Source organism: Lagopus muta, chromosome 6 (assembly GCF_023343835.1).
Source record: "Lagopus muta isolate bLagMut1 chromosome 6, bLagMut1 primary, whole genome shotgun sequence".
Lineage (NCBI taxonomy): Eukaryota > Metazoa > Chordata > Aves > Galliformes > Phasianidae > Lagopus > Lagopus muta.
In genome coordinates, this window is record NC_064438.1 from 27837108 (window position 1) to 27856732 (window position 19625).

A 19625-nucleotide genomic window follows, 5' to 3' on the forward strand; every position below is an offset into this window, starting at 1 on the left:
ACTGTTTGGCCTGGAGAAGGCTCAGTAGTGATCTCATCAGTGTACATAAGATACATCCTTTTTCACTGGGCAGGTGATGGAGCAGTGGCACAGGCTGCTCAGAGGTTCTGGAGTCTCTTCCTCGGAGACGTTTAAAAGTCGCTTAGACATGGCCCTGGGCAGCCTGCTCTGGCTGTACCTGCTGGAGCAGGAGTTGAGCCCGATGGACACACTGGGCCTGCCAACTTCCCTATTCTGCCACCAGCACCCTGGACAACATTTAATTAGCGCCTTCCCACTGTGTGCTAACCAACTCGGCACACTGCCAATTACCCCCTATGCTATTAGGGAGGTGAAGTTAGATAATTACCTATCTGCAAGCTATTGAAAGGATGGCCTCACACTATAGATGGCTTTAAGTCATTAGCATTTCCTTGAGTTTTATCACCCAAGGTCAAATGACAACAGTTTCAGACCACTTACTTGAGAAACCTGCTCTGCAAGGGCCCTGCGCAGAGTTCTGAAACAACTATGCAGGTGCTTCCTTTGGAACCATCTTGTGACTGGCATTTAAATTCTTATTTACTCTTCAGCTGCTTCAAGAATCCAAACCACAATTCTCAACTTCGCACTAAATCCTGATGGTGGCCATAGCATGCAACTTCCAAAAAGCTGCAGCACAAAACATGCAGCTGACTGAATTTTAACATATCTTTTAAGAAAACCTGCAAATGCTAATAATACTCTCTGAAATGTTCTGTTTGCTGGGTGAAGATTGTTCTGCTTTTTTTTTTTTTTTTTTTGGCTCAGATAAAATCCATTTTCAAACCTCTTCTCAAATCCCCTGCCTAAACACCCCTTAAAAACACTTAAAAGTTAATTAGCAACTACTATTTGGAACTTGAAAACATTTCATAAGCAAATAAAACACTTCCAGAGAAATTCGGAAGCATGAAAATGGTGTAGTATTTTTCTTTGCAGAAAGAACAAAAATCAGCTCTCAGTTACAATGACCATCAGTATTGGGGTTGAAAAGAAAGCTTAGTGAGCTGTGGCTTAACACCAGCTTTGATTTCATTGCACGCAGCAGGAAGAGGATAGGTTGCCTTCAGGAAAACCCATGTCAGTACTGACATCTAACTGCAATACTGGAGAGCTGTGAGGAGGACTGCACCAGGATCCCATGGCAGTCGCACAGAATGCTGAGATGTGAGAAGGGGTCTGACAAGATGGGATGAAAGGCAGAACAAGCAGAAACATTTCATTAACAGTTTTTCCTCATATTACAAAAGCAAAAGGCAGGGTATGGTTTTGCATACATACTTAAAGTTGACTTCTCACCCGAATCACACACATTCATTTGGGAGAGCCTGCTCTGCTACCAAGTCTGCAGAAGAATGGAGTAACTCAGCATTTGCATTTGGGGCTGGGGGCTGACTGTTTTCATTTCACCCTATGCTCTCAATTTTCTTTAGCCCTAGCATGTCCCCATCAGTCTTGATTCAGCCATCACCCTCTGACCCTCCTAACATAGAAGGTCTCTGCCTTATAAGCAGGAAGAGAGCTTCAAAGCAATACCAACACCTAAACGCTCTGTGGGAGACAAAAGTTGTCAAACGCCCCTCTTAAGCAGAGCTGTCCAATCACATCTGTATTTATGCCTCTGAAATCATTCACTCCATGTCTAAATCGACATGCCAGACTGCCTCTCAACATGCAGTCAGTTTCACGCTTCAGATTTCCAAGCGGTGCTCACATATTAAGAAGGGAAGCTGCAAACACAATTACCCAAAAATAAATGGCACTGTCTGCAATGCTTGCATCCCATTTAATACTGTCATTTCTCTTTGCAGGAGCTGTCACAAAATCCCACTATGGTAAATGAAAAGCCAACACTGAAGCACTGCACCTAGTAAAAATTTAATATAATAAAACAAATTGAAAACTGCAACATTATTTTATAACCATTCACAATTAAAGTGGAAAAATTATAAGGCAGCCATTCATGGAATGATTTTGTGTACAAATGGTTTGAAAAAAGAGACATTAAAATTACGGTTCCATACAAGGAGTCAGGTAAACAGCAATGACCACACCATGTTCTTCCCTGGAAAGCCAAGGCTGCTAAGAGATGTAAGAAAATCAGAGAAAAATTACTTTTTTAAACAAGTCTGAAGTGAACAGGAATCTGAAACTCAAATTTTCCCACCACAACACAACCACTTCTCCTCCCACCCCAAAACAATAATCATGTCTTCCTCCCCCAGCGTCCCACGCCAAGCAGCACAGAACAGGAAGAGAGCAGCAGATACATTTATTCCACAGCAAGTGTTACTCTGCATAAAGCTGGTAACCACACCACACATCTGCTACTGTCAAAAGCTCCTCGAAGACTTTGAACTAGCTCCTGAATAAACATAGTAGTTTTCCTGGGTCTCCTTAACACACTTTTTCTAACACAATTCAGCTGGAAATGGTTCTTTGAAGTCAGAATTAACAGCAGGTTTTTGTATTGAACTCCTGGCCATCTGACATCACAGGGAATAATTATCAAAAGCTCCTATCTTGGTGTGACATCTTCACACAAGTTAATGACAAAGCAGCTTCAGCACCTACCATCAGGTACTGAAAAAACTATTTCCCTTCTAATTCCTTTATTTTTATTTTTTTTTAAGGACTGTGAACAATAAAATAATTAGAACAGTATGGAAAGTACCTGAACGCACTGAGATGAAGAGAAGCACAGCTTTACTTTAGTTTCTACCGCCCATTAAGAAATCATTAAAACTGGAAAAAAAAAAAAAAAAAAAAAAAAAAGCCCAGTTGATGAGAAGATTATAGATTTCCCAGAGGGAGTTGGAGAACAAAAGGGGGAAAATGCCTGGCGCTTGGTTAGTGCTATCTGCTAGACCTACTGCCACCTACCTCACAGTAGAAACACAAGCAGACATGGCTATTACAGAGAGAGTAAAGAAGAATTTGCTTGCACCGAGGTCCCCTGAGGAGTAGAAAATGATACCAGATGGCCTTGACTACGTGCAGTACTGATTTACTGTGACAGATGGGAAGATAGGTAAGAATGGGGATATGATAAAATATGGTACTTCATTAACTCATTAAAATACACTGCTTCAAGAAAATAATCTTCCATGTGGAACAATTTGAAATGGTTCAGTCGTTTATGATTTTATATTCTCCGTGTCATAACCAGAAGTTTTCTCAGTCACTGCAGCTTCATCTGTTACTGAAAATAACAGTTCAACACAAGAAATAGAAGAGGCAGCAAAAAGAAAATATTTGCTACTTCTAAACAGAGACAAAAAAAACACCAAAACAGTCTCATAACACTTGAGTGCCAAAATGAAAACTGTGTTATCAGACTTCTTTATGATAATTTTGTCAGTGTTTTAATAAAACATCCCTCACCTTCTGCTATACCCTGGCCAATAGACCATGACTCATTGAGTGGCTGTCCCAAACTGTCAACATCACCTGAGGGATAGGCAAAAAGCAAAGATGACACTTTCTAACCAGTGGCACCTGCTATGCTTAGTATGCTGAAGGTTATACCAGCAGTGACAAGACTGGCTGACAAATCCTCATCAACACACACTGACCCCTAAAAGGTATCATCCACAGCCCCTAAGACATCAGAACTGTTACACACAAAACGAGGCCATAGGGAAGCAGTGTCAAAATGCTGATGTAATGAGTGGAGTTGGATGTGTGCACAAATGACAGACGATAAAAATGTGGCTCTGCATAAAGAAAACGATGTAAAAGTAACAGCAGAGTCATTTTTTGCTTCTTGTCACTTGGATTCCAGATGTAGTGTTTTCGAGGTAAAGGCTGCTGGACTAGCATCTGAGAGAAATTCAAGGCTCTCCTAGGACACTGCAAATGTGAACAGGTTCCCCACAGCCTGGTGCGCGTCAGCATCACCAGCAGGAATCAGCACTCAGGTAAATTCATCAGGCTCATTACAATTTGCTCTTTGGACTGGTTTTCAAGAGAACTCCTTCCTCCATTATGAATGGCTAGTGGGAGAAAAAGACTCAACTTGTAGATTCAGATAGCCTACACTTCTAGAAATGCTGTTCTACAACATGTAAGCATCTGTTACCACATCATTATTTCCTGACTTGTTACAGACCTTGAAGCTCTCCAGCTTCTGGAAACAGTTCAGTTATGTGGAAGAATTAAGAAAGGTAAAATAGCGAGATCAGAAGGAAAGAAGGTAATGAAGGGGAAATAAGGAAAAACACTGGGAACTCCGGTGTAAATGTCCCTGTTACCACTCACATCATTTGCAGTAGCCTCTGTCAATGAACTTTTTAGCAGGTAACTTACTACTAAGTTACTAGCTGCATATATATGTTGTAAAAAATGCTTTAAGAATGCAGATCTCATCCACACCATTAATTTCACAGTTGTAAATCAGAAAACAAAAAACAAAACAACTTTTGAAGGTCTGATGTTGTTCAGGCCTGATAAATCAATTCTATCTTCAAAATAATATTGTGGAAGAAGGTAAGTTCTAGTCACTTTGCAACTATTTTCAAATTAACCTCCTGTAAAATACGCAAATAAGTACTCCTGGGATCAGCACCAGGTACAAATCCAGAACACGTTTAGGTTGTTACAAAGCCAACAGACACAGCAACCACTACTCCAAGAGCCAGGCCATACCCATTACTGACCTAGCAGACAATTAGGAAAATGACAAAATGTGAAGAAGTTAAGAGGCACGATGGCCTGTGTAGTATAAGTAATAAATGGCACGAAAGAGACACGGCCATTCAAACTGAAACAATAAGCACTTCAGGAAAAATACTTCAAGCCTTGAAAATCCATATAAAAAAACTATTTGGCAATGTTATCTTTAAAAAGTGCAGGAAAAGTATAGCTTAAAAAGGGTACAGCATTAAAAAGTTTGCCCCTAAAGAGCTCAGTCTGTGCACATCAAGCATTCCTGACTTTTCAATGCACTACAGTTATTGAAGTATAGTATAATTTGCATAAGATAAAAGGTGCCTGACAAAAAATAAAACAAAACGCTGTGCCTTGGAAAGGGATGATCTTTTAGCACCCATTTGCACTGAGAGGCATCAGCAGTTGGCAAAAAGTCCTCAAGTAGTTTCACTAGACTAATGATCATCTGTAAGAGGTGAATGCAAGATTCCCAAGGAAAAGCAAAATGCCTAACAGGGCCACTGAAAACCCACCAGGTTTTGCTTTTGTCTGTTTGTTCTTGTTTGTTTAGAACTGCTTCAGAAACACTCTGTACCCTATCATAACATAAATATTTACCTATAGATCTTATTACATTAGCCTTAGTATATTTTATTTAATGGAACAAAACAACAACAAAAAGGAAACAACACATGTCCCCACCGATGTCAGTGGTTCAGACTCTTGAAAGTGAGCCAGTAAAGTTCTCTGGTCCCTCATCACCTATTTCCATCAGATTTCTACTCCTCAGAGTCCAGAAGAGCTTGATTTCAAAGGACAATATGGATCTCTCTCACAAGTAGCAGCAGTGTAATCACAGAACCAAATTACTAATACCTGCTAATGTTTTTGGTGCTTTACATGTCAGAAGAAAATATTGCCCGTTTCAAACTTATTAACAACTGCATGAACAACCAAAGTGACACTCTCCTTGCTTCTATTATCTTAAATAATTGAATACACTGAAAAATTTGTTCTTTCTTAGCCTGTTCATTTCCTACTCCTACATTACACCTTCTCTACAGTACTTCTTTCCTATCAGCGACACCTGTTACAACAGCACCTTTGTCCAGAATTCTGAGTGTAGCCCACTCCTGTAATACAATTAATGATCAACATTACAAGAACCATTTGCATTGTCAAGACGACATGGATTCAGTGGGGGAGAGTCCCCTTCTTCATTTGTAAGACTTCAACCTCTCAAAAGGCAGCCATTCTTTGTTTATCTTCTCAGCTGTGAAAGCTCAATTGCAGGATGCTTTGGTGATTGCAATTTCATGATGAGTCACTACATTCTTCCCCGCTCACCTTTCTTAAACTCCAAATTCCATCTTCCCTGAGAATAGGGCCGTAAGCAACAACTAAAATAGCAAATGTCTTCAGAAAAGTTACACAGAATTTATGTCCGGCTGCCAAAGTACCTTTTGCTATACTAAAAATTTTCCCAGTATTCCTCATTTTGCAATCAAGGTTCATTCTGAACTCCATAAAGTAGATGGGATGGATGATGGATAAGACAGACAATGATAAAGGGAGCAGCTGACATTTACTGCTCATGTCAGATCAAGGAGAAGACCGGTGAAATTCGAGCTTTTAGTGATGGTGTCCAATGGACAAAACTAGAGGAATAAGGCATCCTAAGACCAGGGCTGCCACCTCCAGACGGCTGAGTCCTTTTCCTCCAGTTGATTCAGGTCTGTGGCTATGCGCGATTCCTCCTACTTCTGGGAGGACGTGAACTGTAGCAACGTAAAGAAAGGTCCCAGCAGAAAAAAGCATAGCAACTCCGGTGGCATTAACTTCTGAAAGGGCTTCTTTGCTGCTCTGTGGAATTGAAACAAAAACACAGAGGAGGAAAAAAAAAAATAAAAAAAATCAGGGTATGCATAAGTTCTTCAATCAATAATGAAGAAATCCTACAAAGGTCCAGACACAGTAGGATTTATACCAACTTCAAGCTGTTATCGCTGTGAGCGAATTAAGGTGTTGCTTAATGTCTTCACCTCACATGTGGCAACAGGAATTATAAAGTTGATGAGGGACAAATTATGTTTCAAAAAATACAAGGTTCAGACTGCAAAGCCATCAAACTGAGGAACGACACTCAGGACTGACTCTCCTTCTAAACAGTGTTCAAATAAAATGTTATCCTTTAAATATCTGCAGGTGGTGAGAGCAGGAATTGCTAGATTTAAGCCCCAAATAATGCATCATTAATTGTAATGAAATGCAAAACCAGTCATATGATTTTCAAAACACTTCTTGAATAGTCTCCAACTCAAGTGCAATGCTAGCTCTTTGGTAATCTCTCAGGCTACTTTTTCCAAAGAGAAAAAAATGCATCTTCTACCCCAGTCTTTATGCCTTAGCAATTCTGTCCATTCTGAAGTGCAAAATGCAAAACCAACATCAGCAGAGCGCTCAAACACCATTCTCATTTCTAGTCACAAATCCTTTCTGGTACTTCCTGCACTGCAGTACCAGCTAGAACTTCCTTCCAGCAAGTAAAGGATTTACTTCATCTTTTCTGTCATGCTTTGAGTTTTACGAGATAACATTTTAAATTCTTTATGACGTAGCCTCATAGTGTGTAACCAGGACAGCCTACAGAAGTATCTGTAGGAACCAGCAGTATCAGAGAAGATGCAAGAAGGGAAAGAAGCATTTAATTTGGAGGGAGATGCTCATTTCACAGACATGAACTGTACATAATGAAGACTATGCTTGTAAGAATGTGAAAGGCAAAAGGGCTGTTCTAGCAAAGAGGGATGCAGCTTCTTCTGACATGTTGAAAAAGCCTTTGTACTTAAAACAGAGAATTCTAGCATGGCAGGAAAAAACTAGCAAAGATTCTTTTCTATCTGTATATTAAAATGAGAATACATGCAGCAACATTGAAAATGATTGAACTACGCAGTCACCAGATATGGTGTGTTATACAAGTAAATATGCTGAGTTGTCAAGCACAACACACAGAAAGGAAAAAAAAAGACAGAAATCAGTCTTCTAAACAACCTATATGTAGGAACTGTATCTTTGGTTCTGATTGAATGCAATTGTTCTTTGTTTGCTTGTTTCCCATACTTATATTGCTAACTTTTTATCTATTAAAAATAAAAAATACTACTTCTGCTGAATTCTTCAGGCAATTCAGAATTATGTTTTATGAATTTTATCTGATGTTCATTTCTTCTAACTTGTCCACTAATAGACATTTTGGGCAGAACAGAATCACAGACCCACCTTGCTTAGCCCTAAGTATGTCACCATGGACATAACAGGTGCTGCCAGTGCAAAGACCAGCAAGTGTTTTCTAATTCGATTCCGTTCCAGCCCAGCATGCATCAGGAAGGAAACCAGGCCAAAGGCAGCTGGTGCCTGCAGAAACAGAATGAAACAATTACTTGCTAGTAATCCAAGCCTTTTAAAATTACCTGAAAGATAATGTAAGAACTTAGTTGAAATATGACTTGCTCCACGGAAATGCACTGAATTGGAAGAAATTCAGGGAAAGAAGGTATATTTTCAGTAACTCAAATAAGTGGAATTCTACATAATGCCCCATCTTAGTGGAAACCCATATTCTGCCTCATTCAAACAAGCCACAGCCTACAATCTATTTACTGCAACACCAATGAATTAAAAGTAAAATAAGGCAGACAAATGTATTTAATTCTTCAGAGAGAAGGAAATAGGAGTTGTGAACTACAAAATGCTCTCCCTTCTTAGGTAACTGATGTTGTAGCTTTGTGTTACGGCACATCCCTTTTGGGGTAGTAACACATATCAGAAAGCTCATACAGAAAAAATTAATGGAATAATCTCCAACTGCAGACTCACAGATATGGATTGCTCCACCCATACTGTCAATTATTTCTTTACATAAAGAAGGGATAGAAGCAGGAGTTAAGATGTTCTTGTGTGATTCTAGAACAAGGATTGCAGTCATCATACAGTGTTAAATAGTATTAGTGCAATGCTAGGAAAGGTACAGAAAAAGTAGAGATATCTGTGTAGTCATAACCATTAATATGCTTGTTCTGATTTAAGTAGTTGCTATAATCTCTGTATTTCCATTAACTCCTGTAATTTCTTTTTTCCATCTGGTATTGGGCATTCCTAGATGGTTGGTTTCTGTAGCTAGAACAGAAAAATTCTATAATTAACACCGAGGGAAAAAGATTCCCAAAGATAGATAGCTATCAGCCTCCAAGTGAACAAAGACTTAAGTGCTCTTCTGGTTTGTTCACCATTCAACTGCACATCAACAACAACAAACTCTTTTCCCTTTTATGTGTGAGCACAGTTTCTTATCCACGAGGCCGCAGAAGATACACTGCTTCAATACCAACCATTTCTTGATCTATTTCATAGGATAAATTTTCTTCCAAAATTGTGCAATCGTACAATTTAAGAAGACAGTGACTTTGAATGTTTAGAATAGTGAAAGCAAAATTTCACTTGGCACAAGCCATAAAGTAAGCCTTGCAGGAAGATGCAACACTTAGCACTACCTTTGTAGTGAGTTGCATAAAGAACCATTTATTGCAGAAACAGTGAATGAAATCATTCTAGATGGGAATTTCCTAACATTTTGGATACGCAGTTGTGCAAGCAAGACTTTAGATGAATGTATGACTAACTACTGCAGTGTGTGTATGTGCTTCTGTAACTCATACACATCAGCACACATCTGGAACCTACACAGTCAATATACATTCTTGCATAAACACTAAGAAAAGAAAGCTCTTCTTGTAAACATCATTTTCCCATGAGAAAGCTGTTTATGAGTTTTTTCCTGCAGATATGACAGACATTAAAGCTGTTAAAGGTTAACCTTTCTTTCCTCAGCATCTGAAGCTTTCTTCAGTATCCAATATTAAGTAGGCTCAGAAGACTAACCCTGCAAACTGTAAAACCTTTCATTACATAAATGTCCTTTCCATTTTCTGGGCAATAGAGGCAAAAAAAAAAAAAAAAAACCAAAACCCCAAAACCCCAAAGAAACAACAACAACAAAAACCAAACCCTAAATCCTGTGTGATGGGCATAAAACCACAATCTCTCCTTGAATACACTAGCACATACTCCCGTGGTCAACCTCTAGAACTTCGTGTGCATTTCTTACAGCAGTAAGAATTAACAGAATGGCCTGTGTTGAAAAGGACCACAATGATCACCCAGTTTCAAACCCCTGCTATGTGCAACCACCAGACCAGGCTGCCCAGAGCCATATCCAGCTGGGCCTTGAATGCCTCCAGGGATGGGGCATCCACAACCTCCTTGGGCATCACCACCCTCTGTGTGAAAAACTTCTTCCTAATATTTAGACAAAATCTCCCATCTCAACTTAAGACCATTCCCCCTCGTCCTGTCGCTATCCGCAAATATTTTTTTGAATTCTTTAGATATTGGAGGAAAATGAAAAACAAGCAGCACACCAACCCAACCCTGACAACATCACCAAAAGCTAGCTTCACTAGCTTCAAAATAAATTTGCTTCAGAAAACATAACGTGATGCTGACACATTTCTTAAAGAGCTGTTCTTCTCACATCACTTTTGAGAGACAGTCTCGTTAGCCACTGCAGACAAGGTAGGCAGTAACAAGCATCAATACCTTCTCTTGCAGACTTAGCACCCATCATTTGCTACTCTGTCATACATCATAGACATGCATTTTGGTCCTTGAAGTTGAATTACTAATCTGTTCGTTTACAGATTACATCACTAAGGACACTTAAGAACTTGTGTAAGTTCTGTATGCTTTAACTTGTCTTTCAAAGAACAAAATACACGGGTTTTTGATGTTGGCTTACCTTGTGCAGCATAATTGCGACAAACACTATCAACTGGACACTAGTCTGAGAAGTAGAAGCTGCTGCACCCAACGCAACACCATCAGCTGAAAGAAGAATAAGAATTCCTGAGTTACTCCTTCATGTAAGTTTCAGCTTTCCCTCATGCTGGTTGGCAGTAGAAAACATTTGAAAAGTCTTGATATTCAAAATTCTATCAACAGAAACAGCCCCACACATCATTCACTCCCCACTGCCTTTTAGGGCACAATTTCAGGCAGCAGCTCTCATTTCCTCAAAACCATACAAAGTACAATAAGAATCTGTTCAATATTGATGCAGTCTGTCAAATTAGAATCAGGCAACAAGTTTACTAGGCTTAGTATTCTGTCTAAAAGCATCCTCTTCTCTAAATTAAACAAGCTGTTTCAGATTCTAAACATTGAAAGAACATTAACGGCTACTATTTCTATTTACATTTAAACATTACTTTTTTCTCATTTAACAAATATGAAATGGGAGATGGATACTATATTAATCCTTAATATATACTTTCATCAGTGAAACATAACCTTTGGATAAACATTTTAGGACATCTGCACAGTAATTCTCAGCAGAAGAGAACAATAAGCATGTTTATATTACATATATAATGTATAACCCATGCTGATGTTGTAGTTATTCACAACCCTTTCAACCCCTGCAAGTCAACATACGTGCATTTCAGTTAAATATTTCAGCTCTACTCTATAAACTCCTTTCTTATCACAAGATTGTCCTGGGTTTATTTTGGCAATTTTTTTGTTTATTTGGTGGTTTTACTTTTCTTCATGTCAGTTGAGCCAACAAATAAACCTAAAAATGTGTCATACTACATATTACATGTTTAAGCATATATTAAAATATAGCAGATAAGGAAGTCAGCCAAGAATTGTACAGGCAGGAATTAAGCACCACATGAAATTATAGATGGGAAAAATAAAGGAGAGGAAACACAGCAGTGGAATACAATTCCAGGAAACATTTTGAGCATTGGAGTGTGTTTGCTCCATCAGTTTTGGTGGGGAACATTGCTTTTTTGTTGTTGGTATAAAACACGGCATCTTCAAAACCAGAACACAAGTATTTCTATCACACCTAAAGACAAACTGCACAGCAATGGAAGTCGCCCTCGAGTTTTAACAAAGGTCCCACATTACCTGCAGCATGGACCACTAATCCCAGCGTTGTGGTGATTTTGGAATTGCCTGATCTAGCAGCTTCTGGATCTGAAAGGGACATGAAGAAAGCAAAGGTAAAAGAATGAATACACAAAGTAAGCTGGAAGAAAAAAATCCAAATATTACCATACATCTCTAGCAGTGATAAACACCTTAGAAAGCTGCATTTAAAATTATCAGCTTCTGCATTTCTGCATTAAATTTAAATACTCTTCTTCATAATGTGCATCTCTAACACAGACCACAGTCAATTTTCTCCTGCTACTTGCTCTGATGACACAGAAAAGGGTCACAATATGTACAAACCACAGATTTTTCTGGCAGAAGTCTTTTGGAAAACCAAAAAATACTGCAAATCAGACAATAATTCAAGCGTAAAAACACTCTCCGCACCCTATCATGCTTGCACAGTTATTTTACATTAATGAAGCACACACTCAAATTTTGCTGGATTTCAGAACAGATTTCCAGAACAAACATTTTAAACATATCCTGCTCTAAGTTCATACTGCACCTACTGAAATTCTGGACGTGACTGGTCAAATTAAATTCCAATAGCATTCATGAAATTGCACCTTGCTAATTGGAAGTAATGAGCAAGCTTAACTGAAGGGTTTCCTTACTCACCATCTGTAGAGTGCACGTGAGAGCTGCCTATCTGGTCAACCAGAAGCATGAAGACAAAGCCAAGGACAAGTGAAACACCAATGTATGCGTGCAACCTGGAATGGTCATGGCCATACTCATGTACAACAGCGATTTCAGCGACCTTCTCAGACTCCATCACATGCTGCATCTCATTTGCTGGGTGATGCTTCCCTGCAGCAGGCAAACTAACAGGTTAGGAGAAAGCAGACTAACGTGAGGCAATCATTTCTTTCCTCCGTTGCTCAGTGCTCCTCATGCATTCTTAGACAACGCACAGTAGTCACTGCTTCACGGTTTTCTTAGCTCAGTTTCCTAGGAGAGCACGCAGTTACCTGGTTTAACAAAGTTCTCAGTTTCCAGCAGATGTAAGGGAAGAATTCCTTCTTCTACCAACTACCACAAAGACAATTAGAAAGGTACAAGCAAAGATGAGGAATAAAGAGTTTTCAGTTAAGTCCCCACCTGCCGCATGGCACACAGCGCACACTCAATTTCTCAGTTTAGACTCCATGCTCATCTGAATCATATATTCTTTCTAAACCCCTGCTAACTCAACTAGAGACAAACCATTATGCTTGGAAACCCTTTGGGTGATGCAGAACAGGAATTTCATGCTCCATGGTGTGCCTTTTACAATAAGTAATTGTACTTCCATGGCAGGCAAGCCACTTTAGACACTGTAAGTGCTATTCAAATGCTTCCAGTGGGGGAACAGACACAGTAAATCTACTTCCACATCTGATATCTCAAAGCTAAATCAGATGTTTGAAATGCACGCTGTATTCCAGGGTCCTGAGCTACCTATCATTCAGTACAAGTTGCCTCCACCTCCAGAGCAGGGAAAATTGCTTACAACCCTACCTGTAAATCCCTTTAATGTTCTGATAGGAAACCATTTCTTCTTTTTGCTAGACCCAATGATAATAACTCTAATTATTTTTGTCCCTTCCCTACACTTAGGGAACACTATTAATCATATAAACAACCTTCTAGTATTTGCATGAAAGGTCTTAAGAAAAAATAGTTTAAAAAAAAAAAAAACACCTTTGATTATCCTACTTTTCTAGGAAAGATACCACATTCATTTTTGTAGTTAAATCTGTAACATGAATTTTGCTCCTTTGCAATATAAAAAGAAAAAAAAAATCTCCTTATCTTCCCTGGTCAACAGGTGAAACCATCGCCTTAGGATTTGATTGCAAGTGCAGTGTGCTGGGGGAAATTACAAGTAGGATGACAGGAAGCAGAACTATCAGAAGAAAATCATTCTCTTGATGCCACTTACATATTTCTTTAAAGACAGAATCACTTTCTTCACAATACGGTGAGTTCAGAATTGAGCCTGAAGTCATCCACAGGAAAAAGTTCTTGTTTACTAGATAAATGTTACTGACATCCCCAGTGCATCCCTCCTGCCCCTCCCAAAATATATACTGTAAAAATTGTAGCTCTAAACATCTGGATGTAGATATGAACACAAATATGCTGGTGTTCATATTAACCGCATTTACTACTGCTCGTATCATTAGAATAAAATCTATTTCACTTAGAATTAAAATGAAACGGAGAGCAAAGCCACAGCTACAGCTCATTAGAGACATCCTACACCACAGCATGCAAATTACTGCACATAAAAGCATAATTGAGAGGTTTTTCCATTTCTTGATACTGGATGATTTTATATATTCTGTTTATGTTAAATCTCAAGCAAAACAGAAAAAAATAGCAAAAGCTAACTGCAGATTAAAGTGGATTCTTAAAAAAATTCTAAGGGTACTGAAACAAGAAAAATACAGTAGCACGAGAAAAACAGTACTATAATTATCTCTCAACTACAGACAACTGCCACGTTCTCTACAGTCATGACTAAATAGACCTTTCTCCTGCAACTGTTAAGTTGTTGCCATTTACCTTTCCAACAAATTCCTGGTTCTGAACAAACTGAAGTCTCACGCATGCAATGGTAATCCAACAGCACAATGCTCCAAGCTAAAGCAAGATAAAGTGTACTGCAAACTAATTTAATTAGCCCCAGCTATTTAAAATAAAGCTATAACCTTAAATCAAGGTCTATCCAAGATTATGTTGTACAAGATGCGCTCATACCACCCAAGACTGGGCTAATTTGCAGAGAAGGAGGCACTTCTATGTGATCACAGTTGTCAGCTGATTGCCCCGAGGAAGCCTGGTTCCAGCTTCAGGTCATTCTAACTGGCTTAGAACAGCAGGGCCGTCATTAAAACAAGCGGACTGCTGTGGGCAGTAGGCAGCTGCCATTCAGAGGACTTTCTCTACACTTGTAAGGAGTTATGCATACTTAAAAGTTCTACAGTTTCAAGGAGAAAACAAAGTGGCAAGTCCATATAGATCTGTAGAACACTTCTATTGCTAAAATGCGTAGTGAACTAAACTACAAAAAAGCAACAGCAAATAGCCCATAAGCTTTTCCTCCCACAGAGACATCCCTATGCCTCTCCTCCAAGATACCAGTGAAAGTTTGACCCCCTCCATAATAAAAAACATTACACATAACCTACTGTAACAGGCTGTGATTCCATGACTGGTACAAGAGACCTGCAAATGGCTAAATTGCTCAGCAAGAATCACCTGATTCACAGCTTGATGGCGCTTCTCTGTCAAACCAGCAGGAACACACAGTATTTTATCTATAGCAGTGATTTTATGCTGCATTTGCACCATACTGCTGTGATACTCCCTGCCAATCTCATGTTAGCAGACCCTGGTAAGTCATAGAACTATGGCCTAGGTTATCTTGAACATGGCCACCTACAGACACAGTTTTTGTTCTTACCCTCCAAAATGTCTTCGTAAAGTGCATGTACTCCTTCAGGCACAATGACAGCCAAGGCAGTTCCGCACAGCAGCCCAGCACCCAGAACAGTCACCAACTTTAATCTCTCCTGCAAGCAAGCACAAAACAAGTATCACCTTTAAGAAGAATGGTGCTTCCCTTACTCTCCCCCATTAACAGAGCTCAAAGTGCACAAAACCTACTCCTGATTCTTATTCACTAATGAGCATATCCAGGGTCTGACACAAACAACTGAAATAAGAAATGAAAGAGACAACCCATTAGAAAAGCAATGCCTGAGAAGAAATGAAACACCACATACATGAGAACGGCATGGATCGTTATCTTGGGCACTAATGATTATTTGGTGCTAATTCACCCCCTCAAACTGCAAAACCTACAGAGACAAAGGAACATGGAGTGTCTGAATTGGAGCACATTTGCAATTCCACATTTTACCTCCTGTCTGGTTTTGTTATCAAACAGATCCATATATTAGAAATCACACTTAAACAAGCAAGTTCTCTAAAGCCTCACCTAGGTATGGCACAACAAATCATCTGTTCCCAAAAACGACAAAGAAAAATACCAAAATAAAACCTAATAAAAGTCAGAGAAGCAAGAAGGACAAAAATGTAACAGTCTCTACAGATGCAAATATGTTGGTCAAGTATGTCCAATCAACCACTAAGTCAGCTATGTTTATACAAAGACAGAAAACGGCTACGTTGGTTAGTTTTGCAAATTTGTACTTAAATCTTAAAATTATACAAATTTCATGCTTTTATCATATAGTAGACAAGAGCAGTGACTAGTTCACATTCCAGGATAAGTTTCAACGACATGCTTTATTATTAAAAAACAGCACAAAAGATAACTAACTATTTGCTACTGTGAGTAAGGATCATCCCTCTAGTTACATTGTAATTTTGGAATAAACCAAACCAAACAAAACCTTAGAGATACTGCCTCCCCCTTCACTGATGCACCATTTGTTTAAATTCTGTACATATATATATATATATATATATATATATATATATATATATATATTCCAATATAAAATGTTGGTCCACTCTTACTTTTTGCTTCCTTATGACTACAACATTGACAGGCTAAAGTCAAAGCAATACACTGAAAATCCACTTCTATAAACACCTAATAGAATCCTTGCAGAGTTCACTTCTATTTATTTATTTCTGTAATAAAATACAGCATATTGTAATAGCAAAAATTTTGATCCCTGTAACAACCGATTACCATATATTTGGCAATGGCAAAGCAATCATCTCCCACACACGAAGATGTGTGTCACCAAATACAAACATTGACTTCCAAAGTCCTGGAAACAAAGGTCAGCATTCAAACGATGGGAAACCACTGGTAGCATATCGCATGACGCCATCTGTTCTCTCACCCTGCTGCAGTGACACGTTGGTTAATCTCACCTAAAGAGGTGACGCTGGCCTTGAGAAAACAGTAGGCTCTGCAGGGATGCACAGCTCATTACTGGGGAAAATTTGAGTAGCGATATGCAGGAGATGACCCACTGATCCTGACGTAGTTTTGCCAAATTACAGTGCCTCAAAATGAGAACAAGATGCCTTTTATATTGCAGCGCTATGACCTCTCTTCTACACAGCATGTGTGCACATCTGCACTTGGATGTATGAGTAAAAGTACTGCCAAAACACACCTGTGGTGTTATTACTACTGCAAACACACAGCACTGCTTGAGTTCAGACACCTGTGAATTTAAAAAATGTATGAATGCAGATGAGTTGCTATTTCAAGAGAAGTCTGCATCTCTTTTTCAATATGAAATACTTTGAAATGGTGAATATAGTGATATAATAACAGCAGCTTATTCAGACAGGCAAAAGTCATCTAGTTTCATCTAAGAAATCAAATAAATTCAGTTCCAAAACCACTTGTGTGTCTCGTTAGAAAGAGGAACAGAGTAAACAATGCTAAAAATACACAGAAAATCTTAAATTCCTCAAGTTAGCCAGCTGTTCTGTATTCCTTGGTTTAAAATCTTCAAACCTTACTTGGACCTAAAAAACCTCACACCTGCTTTCAGCACCAAGCACTTTCACTCCAGTCAGCCCTATAAGCTGTATAACTCCACTGTTGTAAGTGTGCCTCAAGAAGTGTCAGAACACAGTTTCTGACCCAGGGTTAGCCTAACAGAGTGCATTTTTCTCTCACTGAAGTCACCTACAAAACTTTTTGCAAACAACAAAACACGCACTCCAATTATTTCACTCTAAAGTTGTCCATGTTGCACAGGCTGAGCAATCACTTAAAACAAGACAATTATATACCCTAATTAGACACTTTCAGAACTAATTTGTGCATGCATAAAATATCTGCAGATATATCTCTCCTTTTTTAAACCAGTAAAGCACGTGGAGCACAAAAGCAGCAAGTTTAAGGCAAGTGTAGAACGGAACTAAGAATTCCTAAGAGTTTATGATAACACAATGAACTTGTTTGTACACACGTGTAGTGCACACAGACATGAGGAAACATAAATCCATATATATATATAAAAAAAATTTTAGAGCACTATTACCGTGCAGAGTCTTCTGTGATAGGATAAGGGGAAATGGTTTCAAACTAAAAGAAAGGAGATACAGATTGGATATAAGAAGTTTTTTGCAATAAGATTAGTGAAGCACTGGTACAAGTTGCCCAAGGAGCTGGTGGATGCCCCATCCCTGGAGACGCTCAAGGTCAGGCTGGACGGTACTTTGAGCACCCTAATCTCATTGTAGATGCCCCTGTGCATTGCAGGAGAGTTGAGCTAGATGACCTCTGAAGGTCCCTTCCAACTCAAGCGATTATTTGATTCAATACGAGGCAGCAAATTCACAAAAAGTCCTTTTGATGCTTCAGGGCAAAACTGAGTTTTGAAGGGCAAGAAGGTAGCTGTGCAGTCTTGAAGTTATGTAAGGGAATTTCTGTCAAAGCATCAAACAAAGCAACAGCAAAACATAACCAAACTACTGCTTACACAAAGATTTCAGAGTATATTCTGACATTTCAAAACATTGAGTGGACTACATCGTTAGCAAAATTAACAGATTTCTGTTCTACACTGTTCATTTTACTGCTCCCAAAGCATCCACTACATTAGTGATCACAAGACCAAAGGCTAGGTTCAATAATCTCTGTGATACAGTGGAAGAAGTCATTTCTCTTCCAGTTCTTTTCTAGTCTCCAAAAATGGTACTGGTCCCAGCAGAAATGGAAAGCCTCTCATAAGAGGGCTCTTGCTGGCTTAGAACAATTGAACTGTCACTCTACCACAGCTTTATGAAAGAAAAAATAATAATAAAAAAAAACCCACACTGGCATTAAAGGATGTTGGGTCCAGAATCTGTAACCTTAATAACTCTGACATACCATTTCTCAGATGCACCCAAGTGGTGCACACTTTAAAACTGCTGTACTGCTTGAACCCCTATTCCATTCACAATAGTGCCTCTCCCTCCCTTTCAGTAAAACCCTACACAGCCACAGCATGCGTCAGAAAGTTGAGACACAGGGAGCAATACATCAACTTGAGCTGTAACCAAAGTGATACGGTTTGCCTCATCAGTAACACAAAGCCCGAACTAAACCGTGAACCAAAACAAAGCGTTCAGAGAACATTTTTTGAATTGCACCTCCAGTGAGCAGCCCACAGACACACCGTGACTCAACCTGTGACCTCAGCGGTTCCTGAGGCAAACTGTACCCCTCCACAGCAGCTAAGGTGCGGCTGGGCAAAGCCCTCTTACCTCCGAGAAGTTCACGGCCAGGGGAATAATCCCCGCCACATAGCAGGCGACCAGCATGGCCAGGGACAGCAGGCAGATGGAACGGAAGTCATCCATTTCGCTGCTCTCTGTCCGCTTCCTTTAAGCGAAATTCAACAGCACCCGTCCCACCTCGGCCCTCACGCCTCAGCCCGTGCAGACGCCGAGGTCCCAAGAGGGGCTCTCGGCCATGGCTACCCGTCCCGAGCTTCAGCCCCGAGGGCCCGGGGCCTCTCTGCCGCTGACAGCGCCGCGAGGGGACGAAGAGCGGTAGACCGGGCCGGAATAGAAACGGCCCTCACCTGAGGCAACGGGCGTGGCGGGAGGGCCTCGCTGTCCCCAGGGAGTGTGGGGAAGCGGCAAGCGGAAGGACAGCTGCTAGCAGGGAGAGGCCGCGGGGAGGCCGCACTGTGCCACGGGCCCCACAGCTGCCTCAGAGGCCAAGTGGCACCTCCGTCACCCCACACTTCCCCTTCCGGGGCTCTACGTCCTCACACCCACGAGCCTCCCGACTTCAAGATGGCGGGCGAGGCGGGAAAGACAGGAGCCCTCATCAAAGATGGCCGCCAGCCCGCCTCTCTCCCGCCATCCTCAGTGTGCTGCCATGCGGCGCCCGCGCTCTTGCGTGAGGC

General features: G+C 40.1%; 1 protein-coding gene across 1 annotated transcript; it reads right to left on the reverse strand.

Moving 5' to 3' along the window:
• Positions 1-1875: 1875 nt before the first annotated feature.
• SLC39A9 (solute carrier family 39 member 9) lies at positions 1876-19533 on the reverse strand. The gene is made up of 7 exons (XM_048948400.1): positions 18976-19533; positions 15188-15296; positions 12355-12546; positions 11707-11775; positions 10529-10614; positions 7954-8088; positions 1876-6534 (listed from the first exon to the last, which is right to left on the reverse strand). Exons 1-7 carry the CDS (start codon positions 19069-19071, stop codon positions 6304-6306), a joined length of 918 nt encoding a protein of 305 aa, XP_048804357.1. The 5' UTR covers positions 19072-19533; the 3' UTR covers positions 1876-6303.
• Between the last annotated feature and the right edge of the window lie 92 nt (positions 19534-19625).